The sequence below is a fragment of the Thalia democratica genome, chromosome 1, assembly GCF_965202585.1.
Source record: "Thalia democratica chromosome 1, ktThaDemo2.hap1.1, whole genome shotgun sequence".
Lineage (NCBI taxonomy): Eukaryota > Metazoa > Chordata > Thaliacea > Salpida > Salpidae > Thalia > Thalia democratica.
In genome coordinates this window covers 74454284-74481407 of record NC_139165.1, presented here as the reverse complement: position 1 = coordinate 74481407, position 27124 = coordinate 74454284, and the positions used below count along the sequence as shown (strand labels likewise).

The 27124-nt window shown below is 30.0% G+C and overlaps 1 protein-coding gene across 1 annotated transcript in view; it reads right to left on the bottom strand.

The window, feature by feature from the left end:
- LOC145839192 (myosin-binding protein C, slow-type-like) overlaps positions 1-25592 on the bottom strand; it is a 28736-nt gene extending 3144 nt beyond the window's left edge. The window contains exons 1-23 of the mRNA XM_082946803.1: positions 25574-25592; positions 25253-25492; positions 25148-25195; positions 24070-24339; positions 23551-23617; positions 23244-23428; positions 22617-22772; positions 22139-22243; positions 21327-21403; positions 21125-21238; positions 20688-20807; positions 20058-20183; positions 19797-19989; positions 18288-18421; positions 15935-16115; positions 15638-15748; positions 14435-14623; positions 11551-11660; positions 11106-11316; positions 4922-5010; positions 4495-4690; positions 3055-3199; positions 780-931 (exon numbers count right to left, since the gene is read on the bottom strand). Of these exons, the coding sequence (XP_082802929.1) occupies positions 780-931; positions 3055-3199; positions 4495-4690; positions 4922-5010; positions 11106-11316; positions 11551-11660; positions 14435-14623; positions 15638-15748; positions 15935-16115; positions 18288-18421; positions 19797-19989; positions 20058-20183; positions 20688-20807; positions 21125-21238; positions 21327-21403; positions 22139-22243; positions 22617-22772; positions 23244-23428; positions 23551-23617; positions 24070-24339; positions 25148-25195; positions 25253-25492; positions 25574-25592 (3238 nt within the window). The remainder of the gene's footprint in view (positions 1-779; positions 932-3054; positions 3200-4494; positions 4691-4921; positions 5011-11105; positions 11317-11550; positions 11661-14434; positions 14624-15637; positions 15749-15934; positions 16116-18287; positions 18422-19796; positions 19990-20057; positions 20184-20687; positions 20808-21124; positions 21239-21326; positions 21404-22138; positions 22244-22616; positions 22773-23243; positions 23429-23550; positions 23618-24069; positions 24340-25147; positions 25196-25252; positions 25493-25573) is intronic.
- Positions 25593-27124: the final 1532 nt, after the last annotated feature.

Here is a 27124-nt window from a genome sequence, read left to right as displayed (position 1 = left end):
CAAGTAAACTTCTGAAAAGTATTTAAACAGTGTTTTGAAACTTATCTTGTCTACAGAAAAAAAACTCTGTTTTAAACTTTTTGAAATAGAACTTTGTTAAGCAATAACTTTCTTACTCGCGATTTAAAGCATATACAAACAAAATTAAAATACTTAACATACTCATTGTTTACAATACAATTTTCAAGGAATCTGTTTTATTTTAACAAATTAGCTTTAAATTTATTTAACAAATTGTTTACTGACACTTTACTAAAAGTTTGATAAATACGTATACTAGCTTAAACATATAAAAACTAAAAATTATAAAAAGAAGGATGATAAACTAAAAGAAAATAAGTTTGAACTTTTAAAAAAGTCAACTAGCAGTCATTTAAAAAAAAAATTGTTTGAAAAATCTTCAACAACTTTTGCCTTTATTTTTTTTTGGATTTTTTAAGTACAATAATTTAAAAAAAATTAATAAATATGCTTAAGCCTTAGATAACAAAAACTATATAATCAGTTATATAAAAAACTTTCGATAAAGCTGGAGTATTTGCTTTTGTTAACTTATATTAATTAATCTGAAACTGTTAGCACAACCTTAAAACAAACTTTAAACAAAAATTAACTATAAAGTTTAATTTAAAATACTTTTTTTTAATCTCGTAGCTTTTCCAGGTTTCTAAACAACTTTTTTTTTTATTTCAATTAAACTGTGCATGCTTTATTTCGCAACTAATATTTAGTTACCAAAGTAAATTTTTTGTTAGAAAACTAATAATTTTTTTTCTCACCTTCTTTAGGAATGAGAACCTCTTCCTTCAGCACGCAAGGGTCACTGGAACCAACCTGATTAACAGCACGGACGCGAAACAGGTAGTTATTGCCGAACACAAGGTCGTACACCGTCAACTTGGGGTGGCGCACTTTGCCGTTCACCACGTACCTGGAAAGTGGCTTGTAAGGAAATAAAAATTATGAAAATTTGAAAGTATTAAAGTGTTAAATTTTAGAATAATTATATATAAAGAGTACAAAACGATATATAAATAAAAGCTTATACATTATTCATCACTCTTTTAGGTTTTATGACTTTTTAGTACTATGTTTTCGGCCAAGTTTCGATGGTTTCTAATATTGTTTATTAAATTAACTGTTTTATCAGATTAAATCTTTCACTAAAAATTTTTTATAACTACCGTAAATTATGTGTTTTATTTTTAAGTTGTTTCACAGTTATATTTACATTAATTGCTCATAAAACATGGACCACAAGATACCAAAACTAGAAACTATTTTGTCTTTAAATTTTTTTGTAGTTTCTTAAACTCTTCTAAATAACTCTAAAAGTAAGCAAGAAATCGATACTTTGCTGTAATCTAAGTATTGGCAACAATTAAACTTTTTGATTATAAATTTCGAAAAACTTAATAAAACGAAACTAGAAAAAGTAATAAAATGTTTTGTTGAAAATCTGCATCATTTTATCTCAGCTTAATAATGAAAACTATTAATTATGGCCAGTTTCTGTGTTTCATTCACTAACTAAATTAAGATTTAATTAACTAGGGCAAACTTTAATTAAAAAATTCTTGCTATCAAACAGTTTAAAAAAGCTTAAATGGAAGTAAAATCAATAAGGTTAGCAGCAAAACTATTACTTTTATCTGTTTAAATTCAAAACCAGCAGTCAATTTTTATTGCACAGCACTTCACTCAAATTCTCAAAAACATTTCGGCTCGTGGCTTTATTGCCGTTTAGTTTCAACCAGACAAGTGGCTAATGCCGAAATCGTTTACATTTTTGAATATTTTGTTACGTTTTTGGTTATTATGAAGGACATTGAATGAGAAAGGATCGATACCCGTGCTGTAAGTGAAAATATTGAACAAAAAATGTTCTGGTAATTGATTGATGTCAATTCGGCTGCTGCGTTTTTATGCAATTTGTTTTGCTCGTAGTCTCAAGGGTGATATTTGCTTTGGAAACAAACGCTTTCGCTTTTTAACTTTTATCGAAGAGAAATTACTGTTGTAAATACTTGTTTTTAAATTTGATTATATTTTTTGATGCCAAGTATTTATAGCTTTTATTTTACAACAAAAATTTTATAAAATACTTGTAAATTTAAAAGTTGCGGATATTTTTACAACACCCTAGTAAAGTATGTAAATGACTAAGTAAAGTGTTTTATATATATTCTTTTAAAACATAGGAGTGCGTAAAACCTTCAAAGAACTTTTATCTGTAGTACATAAAACATTTGAGATAAGGACAAAATGCACAGTGGCAAAACTTATCTCTAGTATAATGTTTTATTTTTAGAGAAACAACATTTTAGAAATATTTTAACAAGTAATAAAACTTCTAGTTTTACTAAATTTGAAGTTGATCTTAAGTATATTTCGAAAAAAGTATTTGTTTTCAAATCTTTAATAATCATTGTTTTTCTAATAGAACTAGAAACTAAAAACAAAATATTTATAACTAGACATAACTTAAGTAAACATCGGTCGTTAATTCTTATTCATGCAAAAAAAAAAAACTAAAATTAAGGTTTTTACGTGAGTTTGTGCATTTAAAAACATTAACGTTGACTTTTATCAAAATATGTAATATCTCACTCATTAATATTTATGCCTATTAGCTGTAAAAATATTTTTCTAAAACCTCCACCGTTAAAATGTTTGTTTATTGATTGATTTTGATAAATTTCATGTGACGTTTTTAAATCGCTAATGTTTTGTGCAGTTTTAAGTGCTAAGAAATCGATAAAATAGAATAATTTTTACCCTTAAAAAATAGCTTAAAAACTTAAAACAGTGTTTTAAAACCTGGAGATTTATAGCAACCTTAAATAGCATTTATGTTAATGTGACATTGTTTAGAACAGAAAAATTTAAACAGTTTAAAATTAATAAAACGCTAAAACACATTTGAATACATTTGTTTTATAATTGGAAAAATTAGCAAACTACTTTCTAAGTTTCAGTCTATTTTAAATCGTTTAAGCTTTTAAACTAGAAAAATTATAAATAATTTCAAATATATATCAAATGTGAAAATACCAAATATCACATCTAGAGTCTCTTTTTTCAACTGTATATCCCTTTAGTCCGGTATTCCCGGTGTTTTTCGGTTTTTCCCACTTTAGTTGAACAGAATTTTCAATAATTTCAACCACTTTGATGTTTGTCGGTTTTGATGGAATATCTGTTTTTCAATTTTGACCTTAGATGAAACACAAAGGTAAAATGTATTACTTTGAAATAGATTTGTTATATAAAAAAACACGTTTAAATTTACTCATTCAACTAGTTTTTGTAAATTAGTTTAATGAAGTTAAATTATATCTGTCAACAAAAGTTGAAAATGATACAATTTAAATGAATTTAAATATTATTTCTACAGTAAATTAAACTTACCGTTTTTTCTAGAAATGATTTAATTTGGTATTCATTATAAACAGATTAATCTAATAAAGTTCAGGCCAGATGCGAAATACAAAAAGCACAAAAAATATCAAAAAACTTGAAATAATTGCCACCTGCAAAGTGCTCATTCATTCCATAGAAAAAAATTAATCCAGTTATCAAATTCAACGTCAAAATAGTGATTATTCATATTAAACAACAGTAAACTCTTATTACAATTTGTACGAATGTGTCCATTATATGTTAAACAAACAGTTTTAACTGCTACAGAGAATGTTAACCCTTTTTCACGGTAGCTGAATGGAATAAAGAAGCAAGCAAACACTACTTATAAAAATTTTAAACTTTAAGCCTTTATCAACTATTTAGATTTGCTTGATGTAATTTTTACAAAACAAAGTATAAGTCATACTAGTTTGTGTTAGTGCTTTTGATTAAGTTATAATGTAACTTTTGAAACTTTAAACGACTGAAAGCATACGCGATATATTTTGATAATTAATTACTTAGTTTTTGTTATCTATTTAGTGTTTAAAAGTACATTTATTAACACATGGTATATTGAATCGTAAATTTTGTTTATTATCAAAGTACAAAGTCGATTGAAAAGCTTCAATTACAAACAGAAAGTCGTAAATTTGAAAGTTTTTGAAAACACTGCAGGAAAGGTTTATTAACAACTGTAAACAATAATTTGTTTGTTCAAGCTTAGCAAACGTCGGTCTGTTTTATGCAAGCCTCAACTAATAAACTTTCTAAAATTTTTAGATGACTAAAATTACATTAAAATAAACATACTAAAGTTATTTTAGATAACTGTAAAAAAATGTTTTTTATGTTATTAAGTTTTACTATGTAAACAGTAAACACTTATAAAATGTTTTAGATATGTGTATTAGATAAGATAACAGATTTATTTTCCTGCTTAATAATGGTACTTAAACATCGAAGAGTTTAATAAATACCAACTTACACTAATAGAAAGTTATTAAAGGTTTTTCTATTGTTACAGTTAAGTCTAACTAAGTCGGTTCCTACAACCAGAAAAAAAACAATTTCTATTGTCACACATACCAATGACGTTTATTTTCAAGGTAGCAGTTTGTTCTTCGTCATCGCCCACCTTCAACCTCATCAGGTATTCTCCTGAATCTTCCACCTGCGTCTTCCTGATGAACAGCACCGTGGAATCCATCTGATTTCTCACGGTCAAGTGATCAGGAACGTCGTCGCCGTTCTTGCTCCAAGATATCTCAGGTTTCGGGCGTCCCTGGATACAAAAACGTTATTCTCTAAGGAAGTTAACGGACTTTTGAAACTAACTATATTTAAAACTTCTGCTATTATAACTATATATATTAATATTACTACTTTTATAAAATAGATGAAAACAAATGAATAAATAATAACAATAATAAATAATAAATAGATAAATAGTTGATAAATAATAATAAGTGTAAATAACAATACAATAATAATAACTATGTTAATTTAAATTTACCTGAAATGGTATATTTATGTGCATTTTGTCTCCCGCCTTCACGTTAATAGGCCTTGTTAAGTTTCGTGGCAGAAGAATTTTTGCCGGTTCTACAAAAAATTAGTTTTATGTATTTGTTTTCCTTTCGTTTTTAAGTTTAAACACGCCACAGTCTGCCAAGTGTAGAAATACCCGTTTGTTAGGGATAAAATTGAAATTTGATGCGTTAATCTTTTATATGACATTAAACTATAAATTTTCGAGCAATTTAAAAACGATTGACAAGTGATTACTCAGGAAAAGCCATTACTCACCCTTCTACGGTATCGTAATGAGTTTCAAAAAGGAATGGTAAGAACCAACATTTTACTCGCACCTAAACTTTCTTTGCCTTTGGGATGCATTGCCACTGCACTGGCAAAATTTTCAAACACAATGGCCCTTTGACGTAATCTGCAGTAAGCTCACAGATTAACTTTGTCCTTCAAAGGCGAACTGATAAAAGAGGCAATATAAGTATGCGGCATGCACTGAATTGTCATAATAAAATTCAAAGTTTTATTTTTTCTGCCTCTTTGCTCAGCCACCCTGCACGTATATGAAGTCTTCGCTGGCAAATTGTTGGGCGAAATACGAAAATAATAGACTATTATTGAAAAAGTAATAAATTGTGAGGTTGTTTTGCGTAGTAGAAATCAAAACTATTGAACGGATTTGTTTTGCTTTACAATACACTTACATTAAGATATTTCAATTTTCATGAGCTATTTTTTTATTACCTCAAAAGATATGATTTATTAAATTAGTTTTTTATTTAGCTCAAAATTTTAAAGTTTTAGTATCAGCCAGCATAATAACAATAGAAAAATATTATTTGAATATTATACTTTTATTACTGAAATTTAAATTTAATGAATTTTAAAAGTTTTTTGCAAATACACTCCAAATATTAATAAAACGTCTTAAAGAAAATAAAACTAATAAGCACATTAAAAGTTTGAAGGTATCATAAACATCCAATTAAATATTAAGACATTCGCCGTTTATCAGCACTTTTAAAAATGACACGCAGGCCCAAGTAACAATGACGCTACGCTCCAACCTGTCCGCTTAAAATGGGTTCATAAAAACTATCTGCAGCTCCTGCTTAGGAACACTGTCGATGCGCCGACTGAAATGTGATAGGCCATCAAATCTCTAATCTAAATGAAGATCTGCTGCATAAAAATTTCATTAGGCCGCCGCCGAACGAGAGCGTGTTGTTTTTAACACGAGTGTTATAATTTTGCTACAACCACAACTCTGCAGTTTGATTGCAAACAAACTGAAAGTTAATAAAACCACAACAAAGTTGAGAGGAAGACCATTTCAACCTTGATCACATTGTTAACAACTTTAATAAGGTGCTGGTTAATGGCAAAATAAAATCTTTCAACTAATCTGTTTTCAATATCAAGGCATCTTAATGATAATTATCTGCGTAGTAAAGCGATGATAGATGGCTAAATTAGTTTGACTTTTTGAGTTTTTAAACACTTGGTAATATTTTTAGGACGAAAATTATTTTATGTATTAAACTATTTATATATATTATTAATATTTAAATAACTATAAATAACAATGTGAGGATTAGATAAAAAATATTTAAGTTATTATGTTAACAACACTTTATAGAGCATTAACAGAATGATACCAACGTTTTTCTTATCAAAAACCTCATTTTGACAGATACCAGTCTACATGGCCTGTTCACACCTTTCTATCGGCAATTTTGTTGACCATTGTGCTAATGTTTCATATCAAATTGTCAATTGATCATCGTTTTCTAGAAGAAACCTGGGTTTCAACGCAATTTAGGTTTGCAGAAACTTGCATTTGCAGCCTGAAACAGTTGCTGCAGAAGCAGTTCAGAAAAAAAAATACTGTCGGGCCTTCAACGAGATTTTAAGTTTGCGCACAATCGATCTCGATACCTTGTAGCGGGATTACCGCCGCTCATTACTCGCCACAAAATTGCAGCCTTCTCATGTCAAACACGGAGGATTTGCTGCTTTATTTATTGTAATTAGCTGATGTAAAACGCGAATTACGATCGCCACACCTACCTTTTAACTGAGAGGCACGGAGAACAAAAGCAGCAAGCTGGCCATCTATTTTTAGTTGTTGCGCGTACATCCCATAGAATTTTATGTTATAATATAACAAAATGCGTAAGGTGTATGTGAGTAGATGACAAAGGAAAGTATGTGATCAATTATGGTTTGTCAACTAATTTACCTTGTAATGGTCATTGATGACTTTAAACAGGCTCATTTAGGTTCTAAAGTTACATCATTTTTTAAAAGTTTAAACCATACATGCCAAACACCTGAAAGTATCAGCGAGTAGGAACGGTTATTGAACAGTAAAAATTGCGCTTTCAAGGAAACCCGAGAACGTTACAGGCGCAAAAACGTGACAAAAGCCAACATGAGTAATGACAATTATATCAGATCGACCGGCATATGGCATGCAGAGACAGGTGCTGAAAGCAAACGACGTCTCTTGTACAACAAACTTTTGAAAACATGTCACATACATTGCAAGTGTGTGAGGGTGAGATGCATGCCACCCGTAAAATCGCGCGCAGCTTCGTGTGGCTATCTCTGCTGCGATTTCACACTCTTTCACGCCGAATAAACATTGTGACGGTGTTTTTCGTCAGCTAAAAAAAACAGAGATCCTTATCATCGGACAGCAGTTAACACAAGGCTTTGTATTGTGAAGTAAACCATCTGATGGTATGTTGCTGTGCTTTATTGTAAGTAAGTTAGTTAGATTTGAAAAAAAGAGTAAAATAACTCAAGTTTTGTAAATTAAGAACAAACAAAGTTTCAAACTAATTTTTCTTAACTATCGGATAAAAAACTGTTATAACTTTCGTTAAGGAATGAGTTTTCTGAATAATACTGTGAATAAACTTGGTTCAGAGAAGTGTTTGTTTTATTTAAGGAGAATTTCGAGTTTAAAATTTTTAAGACAAAGAAAGCAAAATAAGATTAAATAAACTGAAAACTTTGCAACTAATTCGATTGAATTTCCTCACCAAGGCAGTCATTCGAGCCGTAATTTGTCGAAAATCGCACACATGAAAAGTTTGCGCAAACAAAGGAAAATGTGTAATGTCTACCACCACACGAGCGGCAGCGCAGTGTAACACAAGCAAGAAAATCACCCACCGAACGTCATCCATCATTGGAAGATGGGCCAATTTGCAACGCGGGGTGACAAGTTGATGCAGAAATTCGACGGAGCCTTTGCTCTGCTGCCCGTTAATTGAATAATGACGGCGAAAGGCCGAGGAAGCGTATTAGAGAGGCCCGATTGCCGGGTGTCGAAAAGCGGGATCCGCAAACAAGCTAATTGCCAGCGGATCACGGTTTGGTTGAAGCGAGCGCGCTGACAAAATTCTAGTTGAATAATTGCGCGTATCAAGAAAACAAACACGAAAGTCGGCAGCTCCGAGAAGGGAGTTGTTAAAGAGCCATTACGCACAAGTTTCGCTTGCTCGCGCGTAATAGCCACCGTAGTGCACGCTTGACTTGCTGCAATGGCCACCTCGGCGAGCCACACACAAAGAAGGCCCCAATTATCTGCCACTGCGCGCATTTCGTACATAGATTCGCAATTCTGTATGAAATATTTTCTCTTGCCGAGTTGTAAATGGAAAACACGAAAATTTTTCGCTTTTTTATCTAGCCGACGTCCGTAATTAATAAGTTTCCGCCTTCCGCTGTTACACTTTGACTCGGCGATTTCTTTTGATCACAAACTAGTTATCACTATAATGTGCCTTTTATGAAAAGTAATGGGTTGTAATTGGTCGAGATTGTCAATAACGAATTCCGGCCAGATTTCCTGAAGCGCGGTGACGTAAGGCTTTTTTGAGTTGCACAAAGCACCAGTTCGGCTTTCAGTTTTTGTTTGGCCGTAATCCGTTTGTTTTCACAGGGATTAAACGGCATTAACGGTTTTGATTACAGCTTGTAACGAATTCGTTGCACGCTGAACGAACTAGTCTAGTTTTAGCACTCGCTTGGTAGTGACAAAATTGTTTTGAATGTAAATATTTACATGGAAGCAGGTATAATTAGCTTTTCCAGTTTCAATAACGACAGTTTTTAAAAACATCATACCAACTTTCGCATTCAACTACCCTTTTGTTTTAAGATTTATCTTCAGATTACATTGAGCGTTTCAATAATCGATTCGATTCATTTAATATGTTTAACTTATCTCTGCAAAGATTTTTTTCACTTGGTTAACAACATAATTAGCACTATTGAAATTCGTTCTTTAATTCAAATTTAAATTAAAAAGCCAACAAAAAAATCTTAAGTATATAATAAATTATTAATAAAACGTTTATTATAGAAAATTAAGAAACAAATTGTCATTACAGTAAATATTAAGAAAAAGTAAAGCAATTTTGTCAAAAAATATTACTTTTGTGCTCTTAAAATCTAGATATTTTTTATACCGAAATTAAGGCCGAGTGTAAAAAAAAGTTTGAATTAAAACGTTTTAGAGGAATATAAAATTATAAACCAAAAAAGAACGTTGCTAACTGTTTATAAATAAAAGCTTTGATGATAATTTTTAAACGAAGCAGTGTAGACTTTTAAATTCTAACAATGTATTGACATTTACTAAATATACTGATTTAGTCGTTTATATCGCACGAGATTGTTTTTTGAACAGTTGAAACTTTGTTCATCTTTTGTTTGCTGAGCAAAGCAAATTTGCACTAAAACTCCAAACGTGTCAGGTGAGATAAAGTAATATCCTCTAAAACACTTTTTGTACTTACAGTTCATATGCCCAATAGCCATGTGCAAACAGTTGAACTGTTGATTGTTGTTTGTTTGTGAAGTAGAGCAGCTTGATTTGCTTTTAATTCAAGCAGTTTGCTGCATATGCACTTGAAACACTTGAGTTTATAAGAGCAAAAAGTTTAATAGTTTTCGTTAAACTGTAGCGTTTTTTTATAGAATGCTTCCTCAATGCTTGCGCATATTTTTTTAAAGAACAAAACAGTGACGTAGAAACTCTAATAAAACTTGAATTAACGAAATTTATTTTTAATCAAGTTTACAGCAACATATGTTTTCTATTTAATGTTAAAATTTTAGTAGACAAAGTACAGGAAACAATGTGTACATGACATTCAAACACAGCCAGTGAAAGTAACGTCACCGATAAAAAACTATTAATTACCCAACTCTTGATAACTCAACGACGTTTCGACACTTGAAATTTGAAGTTGATCGACAACTTGTAAAGTGAGTCTGTTTCTACATGGGGCTGTGTGACTTTATTAAGTGTGTGTTGCTGTTTTTAAGCTTGACGAATTGTAAATTTAATGACTAATTATTGCCTGATTGGAAAAATGAGTAAGACAAAAATAAATATTGACAGTATTAGAAAATTTCCTAGATTTTGTTTTTGAGATGGACAGAAGACGAAAAAATTTGAAAAAGCACAGGATATTTTTATTTTTAACTTTTTTTAAATACATAAATGTCACGTTATGTTAAAACAATGTTCCATAAAAGTTACATATCTTCCGTATTTGTCCCTTGAAGCTAATTTTATACATCTTTACATTAGGCAAACACATGTTCGTGCTTGTTCCATACAGAAATTATAATAAAATAAAACTATTTAAAGGACCTCTTAGCGCGTTATACGGTTGTAATATCAATTGATGTTGTTATCACGTTTTCTACATTTTCAATTTGTCTTTTATATTTATAAAACGTTGTATTCGTGAGTTAAAAAGCCACGCGAAACTTCGTTTGTTGTTTAAGAGTTACGTAAATTCTGGAAACTTTTTGGCTCGTGTTAGCTTGTGCCATGCGATTTGTAGCTTATTCAGCTATTTTGTTGTAACACTTGGTTAAAAAACAACAGTCTTTCTGTTGCACCTAATTTCGTAGTTTTTAGTCGCAATTTTTTTTACTAGCATTTAAGTTTCTTCTTTTAACTTTAAAATAATTTAAAAGATCACTTAAGATTGTTTCTTGTGGTAAAAAGTGCAAAACAATATCAAAAAGTCTAGCACTTTAAGTCATAATTTATCATAACATAATATTTTTTTAAATTAAAATAAATATCAAAAAGCTTAAACTTTTCTTCAAAGTATTTTTATCAAAAAAAAACTGACCAACAACCGAAGCACAAGTAACCGGTTCCGAAATTTCCGCAAACTGGCTCCGTCCTGCCCTGTTCACCGCAGCGATGCGAAACTTGTACTTCAGGCCCGTCTGCAGTCCGTCCACCACAAAACTGTTCTCATCAGGTTGTATCAGCGCGTCAGTGACTTGCGACCATACCTCTTCTGCTTGGCTGTCTCTTTTGTACAACGTCTTTTCGAGCTGACAAAGTAAGTTTAGATATGATTGAAGTTCGTAAAGAGTTTAGTTATCAATTTAAAAAATACTTAAAGCTTGATTTACTATTAAGTTTGCAGTTTTATTTTTTATTTTTTTATTAGTTTTATGCAGCATCAATTTATCATTTCGACAAAACGATGAGTATGTGAGTACAAAGTGACAAACCCAACAAACGCATTGTTTGATCAGTTGTTCAAACGTATAACAGAAGCAAACCTTGTATCCGTCAACATTGGAGCTTGATTGATCGTCCGACCTCCACGTCAGCGATATCGCGTCATCGCTTGCTGACGTCACTCGAAACTTTTCCGGCTTCTCGCACAACCCTGATAATTTGTCACTTGTATTTTTTTTTAATCAAAAAACGTCCTTTTCGGGTTTGCTATTTTGTTGCTAAATGATAATGATTTTTTAAATTTCTAATTTATGTTTTAGTAACATATTAGTGCAACAAAGTAAATTATTTCAACTATTACACTTCAAATTTTTTTTTTGCCATAATGGAATTAAAGTTTTTACAAATTGCTTGTTTTTGAAAAAAACTGTCTATACAAAATTATACGTAGTTAAAGGTTAAGTTATTTAAAGTGCACTTAATTATTATTTCAATCAGCCACTAATAGACAACAACTACAGCTTAAGTTTATATATGGTAAACATGATTCTCACAGATCAGTTTGTTTTTCACACGATTAAGTCTCACAAGGTACGTTTACAAAACAAGTTCAAAATTTTGCCGAGCAGTCACACAAACGCTTGTAAACAAATAGCCGAAAAAGAAACGCTTAAGCTTTACACGTTGCTTCTTATCGCTCGTTTCAAGGGTGAGAAGCTGTTGCAAGCGACCTTGAGCTAACACGGGCAAAACAATTTGAGCGCAATTGCAACACCTAAACAATCTAAATTACGCACTTAAGCTATAAATAAACTTTGATTCGCAGCCGCGATAACGTTGTTTTTAAGCTATAAACACTTTAGAGGCGTTCGCAATGCTATCGAGCTGCAAATTAAATGCGAATTTGAAGCTTCTGCAGTTTTTTTTCATCGAAACGGACCACCCTCGAGTAATGCCTCCTGAGCTTTAAGGGTTAGTTGTGTGGATGCAGAGCTTGAAAGTTTCAGGCCCTGGCTGGGTAATGAGCCCGAAATGGCCGCGGTCGGCTGTCAATTACACTCAAGTGCCCTTCATAACCGCGCGTTTATCTTAAGTAGCGGCGAAATTACTTGACATGACACCGGGATATAAATCACTGAAAGAAGATGAAGAACCAAGATGAAATTGAGATCCCTGCCGGGGCAATTTGCTGTCTGCTGACGACTCAAATTACCGCCGGCCTGGAGAGCATTAGCCCTCACATGCTAGCCTGTCACTTCGACGGTGGTGGGTGCCGGCAAGGTCACATTGACAATTTGCCGCTGAGCTGACAGCCACTAAGCGCATGATGAATGTCCACCGCCGCGCGATCGTCTCATCTCGAAAACTCGACGTCGGTCGGTTCAGCGTAAGTCGCGGAGCAGTTTTCGAATTACGGGCTGACGGCCCGAAATCATCTTCAGATATGTTTTTCTGTTTACTCGTATTTATGCCGGTGACGGATCTTTTAGTTAGCGGATTAACACGCTTGGCTGGTTCCAGGGATTATTCGTAATTCCGCTTCTTTTCACCAGCAGCTTATTGCGCGGAGTTATTTTAGGGAATGTCATTCTGAACGCTCGGTGGGTGGCTTCAAGAAGTGGAAGGCTGTGCTGATGTGTTAGTGAACAAAAAATATTGTTAGTCTGCTTCATATACGTATGAGTTTTGGTAAAGTGGAAATACGGTTTTTTCCTTAAATGTTTGTTTTAAGACTCATGTCACATTTGAATACTATGATTTCCTAGTTAATGTAGCTTGTGTTGAAAAATCTACAAGATTAAAACTTAAAAACAATTTTTACATATTCAAACAGTTTTATACAAATAAGTAAACAAAAAATTTAGTTTAGTTTTAAAAACTAATATAACATGAGTACCTCGAAGATTTTGAAAGAATGATAATTGATAATATAAACAACATCATAAGTTATTTTAATTGAATTAATCTAGAAGCAGTGGCAAAAAAGTAAAAAAAAAGAATGTTTGGCTCGGTAAAAATTATCTTAAGTATTTGTTTTGTCAATACTGTAAACTCGGTTAGCCTTGCCAAGCTAAGCTCAACAAAAAGGTGTTGATATTTAAGCAGCTGTAAACAATACAACGCTTTACATCGGTGAAAAAAAAGCAACTAAGTGCCTTTTTGTAGGAGTTTAATTAAAAACGTTGTTATTAACACTTAAAACTTTGACACCTTTAATGAAACGTAAGCCAATGTTTTTACTTTAAACTACTTTTATATAACCCAAGTGAGATAAAATTTGCATACTAATATTAAAAATGAATGCAAATACTTAACTTATTTAAAGTTAGTTTTCGATAAGTTTTGTAAATAATTGTTATTATATAAACTTTAAGCAAGTTTATTTTTTGAAAAAATTCAAACAGCAGATTAAAAAAGCATGTTATGTTGATTTGTAAAAACTTGTTCTATACTAATTTTGAACTAACTTGGCAAAGCTAAAAATATTTATAGGGTTTTACTTACATAAGCTTAAATTTATTGCTGACATGAATGAAAATTCATCAAATAAGGGATCAAGAAAAAAATCATCGTTTCAAAATAAATTCAAAATCTAGATAACTGCTTAGTAAATTTTAATAATGTGTATAACTTTAATCAATTAATCACCGTGAATTTATACATAGCTCATTAAAACTTGGTAAATAACTAATATTTATGTTGTTATATCAAAAAATCATAATTTAGAAAACTTTAACTAAAAATAAATACTGAAAATTAACTATAATATTGAAGGCACAAAGTTATAACAAGATACTTGCGGATAACAATCTACTCAGAGACCTAAAAAGTTTTAATCTAACTGACAAATTTAAATCACGAACATTTATTACCGGAGTGTTTAAAGAAATTACCAATTACGAGCGTTTATGGTTGCTACATAAAACAGCAAACACTGCATATATATTACTTTAAAGCGGCTATGTTTTCAGCAGTCCAACGTACCCAAAGGTGTGAAGGGTGCAGAAGGCTCGCTCGGCGGGCCGATCCCGATGCTGTTCGCTGCAGTTACCCGCACCTCGTAGTCCACTCCCTCCACCAACCTCCTCACCACCATCCGGTCCTCGGTACATGGCTCCACGTTGCACTTGATCCACCTCCTCAGACCTATTTTGCGCCTCTCGACGAAATAACCTGTTGGGCAGAGGGAATTTTTTTGTTCATAAGTGTTGTCTTAACTTTTGAAAAATTAGGAATTTTTTATAAACGTTTTTATGTGATATTGGCAAATAAACTTTAAACAAAACAATGTAGTTTGAACTTGCACATGTGTTGAAAACGTTAAGGGTTCTCGATTTCGGTGTAGCACAAACATCAAAGAAATGCCGTCAGAATGATTAATTAGGCTGACATTAAATCGAAGCTTCAACGTTTTGCATTAAAACTGCGATAAAAAATCGAACCCGTCAGCGTGTTGTGTGTGTGTGTGAAGCGAAACTTCAAAATTTATCACGTCTCTCAAGTCTTTAGCACACCAAGTTTAAAACAAGTCATTGATTTCAGCGCAAAGCGTGTTTTCAAAGTTTTAAACGTCATAAAGCTCGTGTTGCTTTTAAATTTATAGGTTTTTCTGTAAAGCTAAGTGTGCTTTATAGTCTTGTTGAGCAAAAAAACAAACGCATGGCAACGAAAAGGTAAAAAATAATTCAGACGTTTTGCTTTTTCGAACGTGCAATTTGAATGCTTGCAGGAAGCAAGTTGTGTGACAGATGGTTTAAGGTGAACATGAATTGATTATACGTCTGTTGGCCTGCTATGACGGTCAAAATAAAATTTGTTGGTTAACGTTCAAAAACAGCTCGAAGGCTGATCGATAAAAATTGGGACGATTATTGTTTATAGTTTTTGTTATTTTTTACATGTTACTTTGTTGTAAAAGTCTGCTTGCATTATGAACTTGCATAGAAATTCGATAATGAAATTACTTAAATAAAAAAAAGTATAAACTAAAACCGATTTTAAGAGAAAAAATTGTTGTTACATATTTTGGTTTTAATACTTTTAGAATGAAAAAAATAACTGTCTGCTGTGTTGTTTTAACAAATATGGCACAAATTAAATTTTAACAACTTGTAGTGTTTTTGTTATTAATTTCAAACCGTTATTACCGTGACTTAGAAATCTTAATGTAAGTTAATATAATCTAACCTAGAGACTCTTGTTCTTTGATAGAATCTGTGCTTAGTGCATTCCAAGAAACCAAGCAAGAATCAGTTTTGATTTCGGAAACAGTAGGCTTCGAAACTTTACCAGGTGTATCTAAAAATAGTTGAGGTGTACTAACCGTTAGTCTTACAACCAGTTTAAAAAAATTATTACGTATAGGGCTGGAAAATAAATAACTATATAATTTATAGTTAGTCTACTTTATTTGCAGCAAGAGTTACATCTCTACTGACACTAACCGGAAAAACAAACGCGAAACTAGCCAAGATGAAAACTCACCGATCACCACAACTTTCATGACGGCAGACGCCATGACGTTGTCTTCGTTCCGGTTCATCGGAGTGACGGTGTATGTTCCCGAATCTTCCAGTCTGGTGCTCTTTATGATCAGCGAGCTCTCAACAAAGTTCTCTTCGTCTTTCACTTTGATTCGCGCCAAGTCATCGCTGCATGTCAAGTTCTGTACGGTTTAGGCATGTTCATAAAAAGTTATATGTTTAAACGTTCATTTTAATTTGTTCATGTTGTGTTTCAACGTTCTAAAAATAACTTTATTGATTAAAAATCTTTCACAAAATCAAATTAAAACTAATTTTCAAGCGATTGAAAAAATTAAGACTAATATTTAAACAGCTGCAGATGATCTTATAAAAAGTAAATAAATTAAAGAAGCATTAGTCAAAAATAACCTAGCAAGTTTCTATTATGATTGAAAAGGCCATGAAAATAATAAAACTCTGATTTATTTACATTAAATATAATTACAAAAAAGTCTCGTAAAAGCAATTAACATTGTTATATTTAAATTAATTTTTCTTTATCACCTGGTTGAATCGAAAAGCCAGTTAATGGCCCCGTGTTAGATTTAATCAGCTATATTAAACAAGTTAACGTGAGATTGAGAGTGTTTGAATGTAATTATATATAAAGTTTTATTGCTTTTTAAATTTGAATAAAATTAGTTTTGTACGGTGTAAGTTTGAAGGAAGTTATTAAAAAAAAATTATAAAATTATTTTAAGGTCTACTCATGTAAATTTAAACAAAAACTAGTAAAAAGAATTATAGTAGGTGTTTCGTAATAAAGTTCAGTTTAGTAGAACACGACAACTAAACAAACTTTTCTAATCGTAATAACTTTTATAGTGCTTTTTACCATGGCTTTGTTAGATGCATAAAAAGCAACAAAGATTTAAAAACTATCTAAAGTGTTTTTAAAGTTAGGCAATAACAAGTTGTTTCAATCTATAGTATATCAAGGCACTGTCACGTTTTAAAAGATGTATTTGTAAGAAAAAGTGGTACAGTCCGACTATTAAACCAAAAGCATCAAAAAATTACATGCGACAATAGTATAAATCATTCAACCAGAATTTAAAATGTTTAAAACAGAATATCTCAGAAAGTTACAGTTATGACCAGTTTTTACTGATTTTTAAATAAGTATATACATAAGAAAATAGATATATTTAAATAATGATAAGACTTATTGTTAGCAAAGTCTATTCAGTCAAAAAAATAGATTCTTTTGTCACACGTTAATATTGATTAACCATGTAGGACATAAACTAAAATATGAAAACATAGTTTTCTACTAAAAATAGTTAATTTAGAATTTTTTATTAATTTTTTTTTAAATCTCTACAACTACTTTGTACGTTGTTCATTAAACTAGGATATGATGCGTTTGAATGAACCTGTAACTTTCTTGTTCACTCAAAACGAAGGATTAAATTAGAATTTTTCAATCACAGTGCCAACCCTACTCTCGACTTAATTAGCAATATCAAGCGGTGATCTGATCACCACTTTCCAGATAAGTTTAGACACGTTTATCTTATTGTGTTCAAATTAAGATGCTCAAGATTACAGAGATGCTAAACTTTAATCAGCTGAGTTGATGTGATTAGCCCCAACTGGTATATGACACAATTAAGACGTTTTCACCGCTACTAAGCTGGTTTTAGTTTTTTATCAAAAAAGATTTTTCAGGTGTAATAAGTTTGTTTAAAACATATATCAATAACAATATACAAATAACATAATAATGTTTGATCAAGGCGACGACTTATAGTTTCTTTTACAACCAAATTTATTGTAAAGATATAAATAACAGACATAAAGCGTTCTGCTCGTAATTTTTCAGTGTATCTAAATAATCACATTTACAAAATTAGTCAAGTTTCAAGTTATTTCTATACGGATATTTTAACTACTAAAGCAGTTCTTAAAAGTAAACAGTAAATCAATAAATAAAATATTTGTATAACTAATGGATGTAAAATTAAATTAAGTCGTTATTTACTAAGTGACCTTCATTATATATTTTTTTGTTGCGAATAAATTTAAGGTTTTTATAGGAAGATTGTAAAGAAAGTTTCAGTAAATAGAAAAATAAATGTTTCATACTTTGCATGATGTAATAAGTAGGTTTAATTTAAATAAATTGAATATACTAAATGAGAAATAAAGTCTGCCTTTTAGTTTTTCGAGTCACAACTAATAATTGCACTAACTACGTTTATTAAACAAATAACTATAATAAGTATTACCGCTTTTCTAAAAAACGATTATAGTTTTACTCATTTTGAAAACAACAGACACTTTAAAGTTTGCTTTGACAAAGTTGATACCTGGCCGTCTTTGTTCCATAGGAAGCTTGAATATCCTTGTGGCTTGGTTAAGTTTAGCTCGAGCTTGGTGCCAGCCTTCACAGTCACCAAGTCGTTATCGGTGTCACAGCAATCCAAGTATATTTTGGCTGGTTCTGTATAAAATTTAAAAATACGTTACTTAAAATATTTTGATTATTAAAAAGCTATGGTAATTATAATTCTCTGACAATTTGCAACAACTAATTAATGATTTGTTTAAAAACAACAGATTAAAAAAACCAAGATATTGATATGAATTATCGTTAGAAAGTCTATTATCTTTCAAAAACATGCTTTACAAAAAAAAAGTTCTTCTTAAACTCGCAAGATACTTTAATTATTGTTTTCTTTAACAAGGAAGCGCAGAATATTTTGTTAGCAATTTACCCGTGTTAATCAGATTATTAGTCAGAAGTTTCTGATCAATAAATTGATAAAGTCTCGCTTGGTAAACAAATAAACACGCAGCCCGGGAATGTGTTAAGTTTAACGCTCAGGTAGATAGACCACTAAGCAAAATCTCAAAACTTTAGTTTAAATTCGTCTAATTAACTTTATACCCGCTAATCAACTATTATTAAATTTGTCAATTAGCAGTCAAATTAAGTCTTTATCTACGATTAACCTGTGTCAGATCGTGTTTACTTAAATAACAAGCATAATAAGATTAAAATACTTATTTTTAGTGATCATGTCTTTTACTCATTCTAGTTTTGCAAGTACTAGTTTAACTTCTTCTATTTATTCATTAGCTTTTAGGAAGATAATTCTTTAATTGAAATTACACAATTATTGAATGATTTGATAATTTTTTCATCTACGAACTGACATAGCTTTTAGTTAATAAAAGTATAATTTTACATTATTAAAGTCTGATAACGTTATCAAGATAACTAAATGGCATAGTAAATTAAGACGGTTGAAGTATAGTCAAAACCAAGTACATGCAGTAATAAAAACTAAATTAAAGTTTATATAAACCAATAAACCTTTTTCATACAAGCTTAACTTTTTAAAGCTTTAACTTTATAAATCAGCTTTTAAAAAAAGTTAAATATTTTACTTTATAAAGTAAACTTCAAAATATTTTCACAAGTTTTGTATAATTTTCGGGTATAGAATATTAAACACTCAATTTTAAAGTTTCAAAAGATTTTGTGTGGTATAAGTAACTCCTAGTTGATTAGTTTTTTGTGAATTCAAATTTAAAAATTATGATTTTTTATCTTTAAAGCTTTATATATTCTTATAAATGACAAGCTGATTCCTCTACTAGTTTAAGACAAATATTTTTTTTTTTTATATAAAATTGTTTTCTAAATTATAGATATACAAACAATATAGGAAAACATTTTAGATGCACTTAAAACCGCGAATTATTATAAAAAAAAAAAAAATTATTACAATTTTTTTGTACACAAAGTAAAATTCAGTTAAATTTACTTTAACAAAAATAAGCAAAACACAGTAAGAAAAACACAAAAATACCTCCATCCAGCGTTTGTTTTTCCACGAAAACTTTTATGGGATTGACCATTTGGGTGCTGGTGGGCGAAAAACAAGCCCCGATGTTCGAGGGAGTCATGACGTCATCGCTTGTTGATGACGTCATGACGTACGAGTACTCGCCGCAATCGCTGTCCCTCACTTTTGATATCAGCAGCTTTCTGCTTTTTCCTTCCTGAAAAATAACATATTTTTTGAACCACAAAGTTTGTTTTTACTTTTTAATTACTAAAAAGTGTTTACTTTGACAATTTTAATTCTTTCCTTTTCGTCGTTTTTCACAAGTTGGTCGTCTTTGATCCAATTTCCTTCGTCATTTTCTTCTGCGACTTGGCAAAATATTTCCGCGTCTTTTTCTTCCACGTTTATCTTTTTAATAGCTAGCTATCAACTTAATATAAGTGGTTTTCTACAAAAAGTGTTGTTTTATAGTTTCATAAATAGATTTATGCATTTATATAAATAGTTTCATAAAAAAAATCTGAACAGATTAAATACAATTTATTACTCTCAATACTTTTTACGACCAAATTTTAGCTCTGCCTCCTTAAATCTACCATTTATTTTTACCTAGAACTTTAAATTAAACTTTTACGTAAACATATAGTAGCTCTGAATTTATCATGGCAAGAGTAAAAACTTTCGTCAGAATTAAATGTTTATACGTATTTATTTTTTAACTGCGTTTTGTTTATATATAACAATGTTAAGTTATACTTAAATCTTAAAGATAGTTTTTTCAATGAAGCTTTCAAACTTAAACTTAAAAAAATATTGATGCTCAATACATTTATCATACAAAACTTAAGCTTTACGACTATTTTTGCTGGTTTACTAGACATCGCAAATATCAAAACTTTGCTTTACTTTTACCTTCAAGTCAGAAGAGTCTCGCACCTCAGCGGAAGGATCCTCACTTCTCACTATCAACTCCCCGCAGGAGGATCCTCCATTTGCAACCAGCTGGTAGAACCCTTCATCCGACTCTTCCACCTGGATTTATATGAAAAAACAGATGTTTATTCGGTATTTTTTTTACTTATGTAAATTTAAAAATAGCTTGAAATTTACGTATTCTAGAAACGTGGTGTGCAAGTTATAAGAAAACACACACATATAAAGCACTAAAAGTAGAGCAAACTGATTTGAATTGTTTTATTCCTATACATATATATTTTTTTATATGTATTAACAAAAAAGTTTTTGTTAGTAAGCTTTTACCTAAAACAAGTTATTGATTTTCAAAGTAAGGTTTTAATATTATAATACCTTTCAAAAGTAATAGTTTGAAAAATAAAAATGATTTACACCTTTTCAATTCTTATTTCAACGGTTTTACCACCTTTCAAAAGCTTAACTCTATCGGTAAAAACTAAATGGCCCCCGTCTTTCAAAATTTTGAACGATCCATTTTCATTTGAAATCTGTAGAATTAGAAATGCATGTTGTATTAACGTTTAAAAAAACTTTTAACTACGTTTAGAAATGTTTTTCTCAAAGTTAATATCTGACCTGACACTGAAAAACGGCTGATTTTCCACATATAGCTTCCAAGTCATCAAACCCTTTCAAAACCTCAGTCAGAGGTGCTATAGAATATATAAAAACTAAACGGTATAGTCTAATCATTTGTTTACAACTAAAAATATTCAAATTTTATCCTTTAAAACTAGTACATACTTAAAATAAAAACTTAACTAACATTTAAAACAACAGACGGTATAGCAACAATAAAAGCATAATTACATGACTTACGAAATAAACTTTTTAAAGATTAATCAGTTTCACGTTTAAATTTATTGTGATTAAAGCCAAAGTATGTTGTTTGAAAAACCCTAAGATTATTCATTTATTGTTGTCTTGTTAACATTTTAATATATAATTAAACTTAAAAGCATAGTTGCCATAATGTTGCTATAAGCAAATTGCCACAAGTGAACTTGTTATCAAAGCAGGCTTTATTTAAATAAAACTATCTTAAATCAAACGGTTCATTTTTTGATTTTTGTTTAATTAAATAAAACAATTGCATAATAATACAAACGTTTTGAAATACCAAGCAAATTAACGACTAGAATAATGAAAAAATATTTTTTTGGAATTAAGGCAGCCTTGTTTCAAAGTTCGAAACCCTGTTTGGAACGCATTAAGGATTTTACTGAAAAGTGTATACATTATATTTAATGTTCTTAAAACTTAAAAAAAAACTAAAAAACACCATTAAATCAATAATTTTCTGTGTTCGAATTGATAACATTTTAAATTGAGCACAACTACACATTTGAAAAACTTTAAAAATTTTCAACAAATTTAATGATAACAACCTTGCACAAAGACTTCGCAAGATGTGACATCGCTTCCAACGGCGCAAGTGAACGAACAACTATCCTCCAACGAACATTTATCAACTACTAGAATCCTTTTGTTACCTATTGTTTTAAGAATGTATTTTTATTTTTATAAAAATCTGTTTAGGCTTGACTATAAAATACACATCAATTGTAATAGTAAAAATACTTACAAAAAATTTTATTTAAAAAGAAAATATTCAAAACAGTAGAACAAGTATGTATTAAATACCTACAAGTCTAAGCTTATCATAAAAATTTTTTAACGTTAAATTTTTTAATTTACACGTACACTTTATTCATAAAGTTGAAGTATTGAAACATATTAAATATTTTAAATCATAAATAACTACATTTCTTATTTTCTACTAATTTAATTTTTAGATGTTTATACATACCTACACGTTTTATTTTGATAAATTTTATAAACTAAAGTAAAATGACAGAAAGATACCTTTACTGATAACTTGGTATCCTTCCTCATCTTCAGTTATGTCTTTGCCGTCTCTTTCCCATTTTACCGTCATTTTGTCGTTGGTCACTTCAACTTCAAGCTGAATTTTGTCACCAACTTTTAATGACTTCGTTTCGGGAAGACGTTCACTGAACGCTGTTTTATTGTATTGAATAACTAACGGTTACATTTTCAAACTAAATAAATAGAATAATTTAAAAAGTTTGTTATTAGTTTAAAACAGAGTTTTTAAAGCTATTTTGTATGATAGCCACTTTGCGCCCTTTTAAAAGTAATCGTCGTCTTTTACTCAGTTATATATATTTTTATTCTATTTTTATTATTCTATATTTTATTTTAAATATCGCCTTTTTACTCTTTAACTACCTGTTTAATTTTTTGATTCAACTTTTGATATTGTCCACTTTGAGTAGCCCTTGTTTAGAATAATACTTATAAGTCATAGCTCTTGTTTAAATTTAACCACTACTTGCCTACAACTAACTAATGAATTTTTCAAATCTTATCAAACTAGCGGTTAAAAACTTTCATGATTAAAAGCATTGACCACTTTAACAAAGAAAACATTAATAATCAACTTAAAATGAAACGACAAAGTAATTGCACCTTTAGACTTGGTGAGGTTTCTACCGGCAGTCTTGTTCAACCTGCTCACTCGTCTCAGCATACTCTTCATATCGACAATCCCGAACTTGAACGCTATCGACTCGTAATCACGCTGACATTTCGCCGTCTTCAGCAACTCCCAAACATTCAGTCCTTTGGCACACTCACCTTTTGCTGATCTTTCTCTGGTATGAACAGTTGTTTAAAATATATTAGGTATAACATTTAAAGTATTGTTGTAAATTCTAGTTAGGTGTAGCTTTTTACTAGTTCTTATTTTAGAGAAATAGAAAGTATTTCAACTTACACTTTCTTGAGTCTGTTTCTGAAATTAACGTCTTTTTGTTCATCTGATGGACTTCTGGAGGAGAATTCTTGTAATTGTATTTAGAAAAAATATAACTTAAGTTAATTTCTGATATCTTATTTACTTGACAATTCTTTCAAAACTTAAAAAAAATTCAAAGTAAAAATATAAACTAACATCGTCTTTACTTTTTTAGATATTTCTAACTTTTTCTCTTCTTTCACAGCAGCTGTAAACAAAGTATAATTAAAGAAAAAAATTAATTACAGTTTAATAAAACTAAACTAACAAACATTAAATTTAAGTTTTTCGCTCTAATATGATGTTCTTATTGCTGTATATAAAAACAAAATATTTTCCTTGATTTTTTTACAATATTTAAAACTTTTTGTTAGAAGTATTCAACCTAAAACTTGAACATACTAAACTAGTTTATTTTTTTTTATAATTTAAATCATTTAATATCTCAAAAATAAATTTTAAAAAATATTCTTCAATAATGTAATAAAATTTACTTACGAGCTACTTCAACATTGAAGGAGTGTTCTTCCTCACCTCCCGGAGACACCACCCTCACCCTGTACATTCCTGAATCACCCTCCTTCGGCTTCCTGAACTTGAGGAAGTGCTCCTGGCAGCCGGAACCCGCGACCTGATCCTTGCTCCACATCTCGTACCTGTCCCCCTTGGTGAGCTGGTTCCACTTCCCCTTGATCCACGTCACGTTGATGCTTCCTCCCAGCACTGAGCTGGTGCTGGCCAGTTTGATGTGCACCAGCGCCGGCTTGCCTGTTGTTTAGAGTTTGTAAGATAAAATTTCTCTGTTGGTTATCGTAGAAAAAGTACATAAGTGTTATTTTTGCAATAACCGCCGTTAAAACTATAATAATTTTTTGTAGATTGCGATCCCAAGTAGGTTTAGCTGAGCTCATTAGGTGCAATTTGATATTTTATCAAACTTTTCAAAAAAATGTTTAATATCTGCGAAGTAAAGTAGGCTTTGTTTTAGAATTTTAGCCACAATAAAAATTGTACTCAAATTTGATAAAAAACTGCTTTGCATTTATTGTTTATTAAAAGGCATTTTTGCTTTGGTAGAAGTAATTTTTTTTTATTGCAACAACTTACTTTAAGAAAAACAATTACAAGCGCTTTTTGATTAGAATTTTAAAACGGTTACCAATTAAAGAAAATTGATATTTTTGTTATGTTTTTTAGTCGTAAAACTTGTTGAAACCAATAAATAAAAACAAAACTTGTTATTCTTTTACGAATAGCTTTGATGAGCATTTGTTTTAGCTAACCAACAAAAACAATTTTTAGTGGTAATTTTCTTTTAGTTAATAGAATTAACTTTTAACAACCCGAAACCAATAGTTGAAATTTATAAGAAGTTTCAATTGTTTGCTTATTTTGTTTTTTGTGTAAAATTTGTTAAATTGCTAATTTTCTGAAAAGTATCATCATTAGGCTTAACCAATCTGTATTAACTTTGCTATTGACAAACAAAACTAGCTAATTTAAAAATACAAATAACCTATAACTGATAAAGAAAAGTTCCATTTGCAAAAGTAATAACATATTATCTTTATCTAACCTTCAAAAGTTTTGACATCGCAAGGCGGCTCCAAAACAACTGATTTACCTGAAAAAATAGTTTTACAAAATTTCATATACTTTAAAAAGTTATAAAAAAACCTACACTTGACTTCATCGCTAAGAGTCTTACTAATTTTAACATCTTCAGCATCCTCTTTTACTGAAGACTTTTCAGGGATTTTTTCTTCATTTTGAACCGGTGCTTCTGTTTCAACTACCTTTGGTTTTTCTTGTTTTGATTCTGCGGCTGCTCGCTCCTGTTTTTTATCTTTTGATGATTCTTTCTTCTTTTTCAGAACTTTCTTGACTTTCTTTTTTACCACTTTCTTTACCGTTTCTTGAGCTAAATTTTATTAAACCGTTTACAAGTAATTAAAAAAAAACTAATAAAAATGTATAAACTAAGAAAACGTGTTCAACAAACCTGGCTCGTTTGAAGGCATCTTTAATGACAAAACAAAATCACAAGTTGAACAATCCTCAAGCCAGCAGCTGTAAGTATGAACAGAAACGTCTGGATATTGTTAGTAGTTTGCAACACAGCACACTTTAGATAAGAAGATAATGCTTACTTTTAGCGTTTTGCGTAATTAAAACTTACACGTTGTTTTTAAACAGAAGCTAAACAACATTTAAGCTAGTTTTCAGATGATTCTCTTAGTTTTATTCATAAAAGTAAGTTCAGTTTTTTTTAAGGTGGTTTTCAAAAGTATGTATAGAGGCTGTTGTTTTGGTTGTAATAAACTTAATAGTTGAAATAAACTCGTCTTATAAGTACTGACCAATACTAGTTTGATTAAAGATAGTTTTGTAAATTTTAACAATGTTCACTACTTGTTTTATTGGTTTGTGAAAGACAATAACCTTATACTTTTATATAACTATCTACTTAATAAATTACAAGGTAATTAAAAAAAAGGTTTTAAAGTTCAAATTCAAAAGATTTTTCCAACTAAATATGTTTTAAACACAAATAGGTAATTGTTATAAAAAGTTCAATAATTATTTATAAAAACTAGAGAAAGAGCTGTTATATATTAATGACTTCATAGAAAACCTTTTAGGTGATATGGTTAAAATTCAATCAAAAACACACATAAAAGTGTCAAATTTAGTTCACTATTTTTTTTTTGTTAAATAATTTAATTAGTCTACCAATTCAAAGACTTTATAAGTAGAAAGACTTTTTCCAATGTATAATATTCTATTGGACTACTTTCCTTAAGTTATTAAAGCATTATTAAAAAATGTAAACTCAAAAACATACAATGGAAATTAGAATAGTAAACTCAAAGTTAAATGTTTTTTTAACATACATAATCCTAAATTAAGTTTTTATCAAGCACTTGTATTATATTTAAAAAGTATTAAAACTATATTAAGCTAAAGTAAACAATATTTTGAAGACTGCAACACTATAATGTTAATGTAGCAAAAGTTTATAGTTGAAATATTTTATTACACAGCTGTTAAAATAGTTATGAAAAATTTTTTAGCACTTGCATATAATTTTAAAAACTAAGAACGTTGTTTGTGTTTATCTAATTGATTCTACAAATAAATTAAAATGTATTAAAAGTCAATGTAATAAGTTAAACATTTATTTTACGATAAACCATTTCTAAACACTCGATAAACTTTTCCTTCTTTTAGTTGAATTTTAAAGAAAATATAGTTTATCGTTAAATTATATCTTACTAAAAACAATTTAAACTTTATACTTTAAAAACTGTTATTTTCAAATGATAATCGTTTCTGGTAAAATAATTAAGTTTGAGTTGTGAAAGTTTATAACTAACTTACACATAAAACAAAAAGTATTTAAACTTAACCACCATGCTATTATTGCTTCAAATGTAGAAAAGGTAGCAAATTTTACAATAATGCTTGTTAAACTAAGTATTTTATATCAAGTTATAAACCATTTTAAAAGAGCTATTTTAGCTTAGTATTTGATTAAAGATTAGTTTGAAAG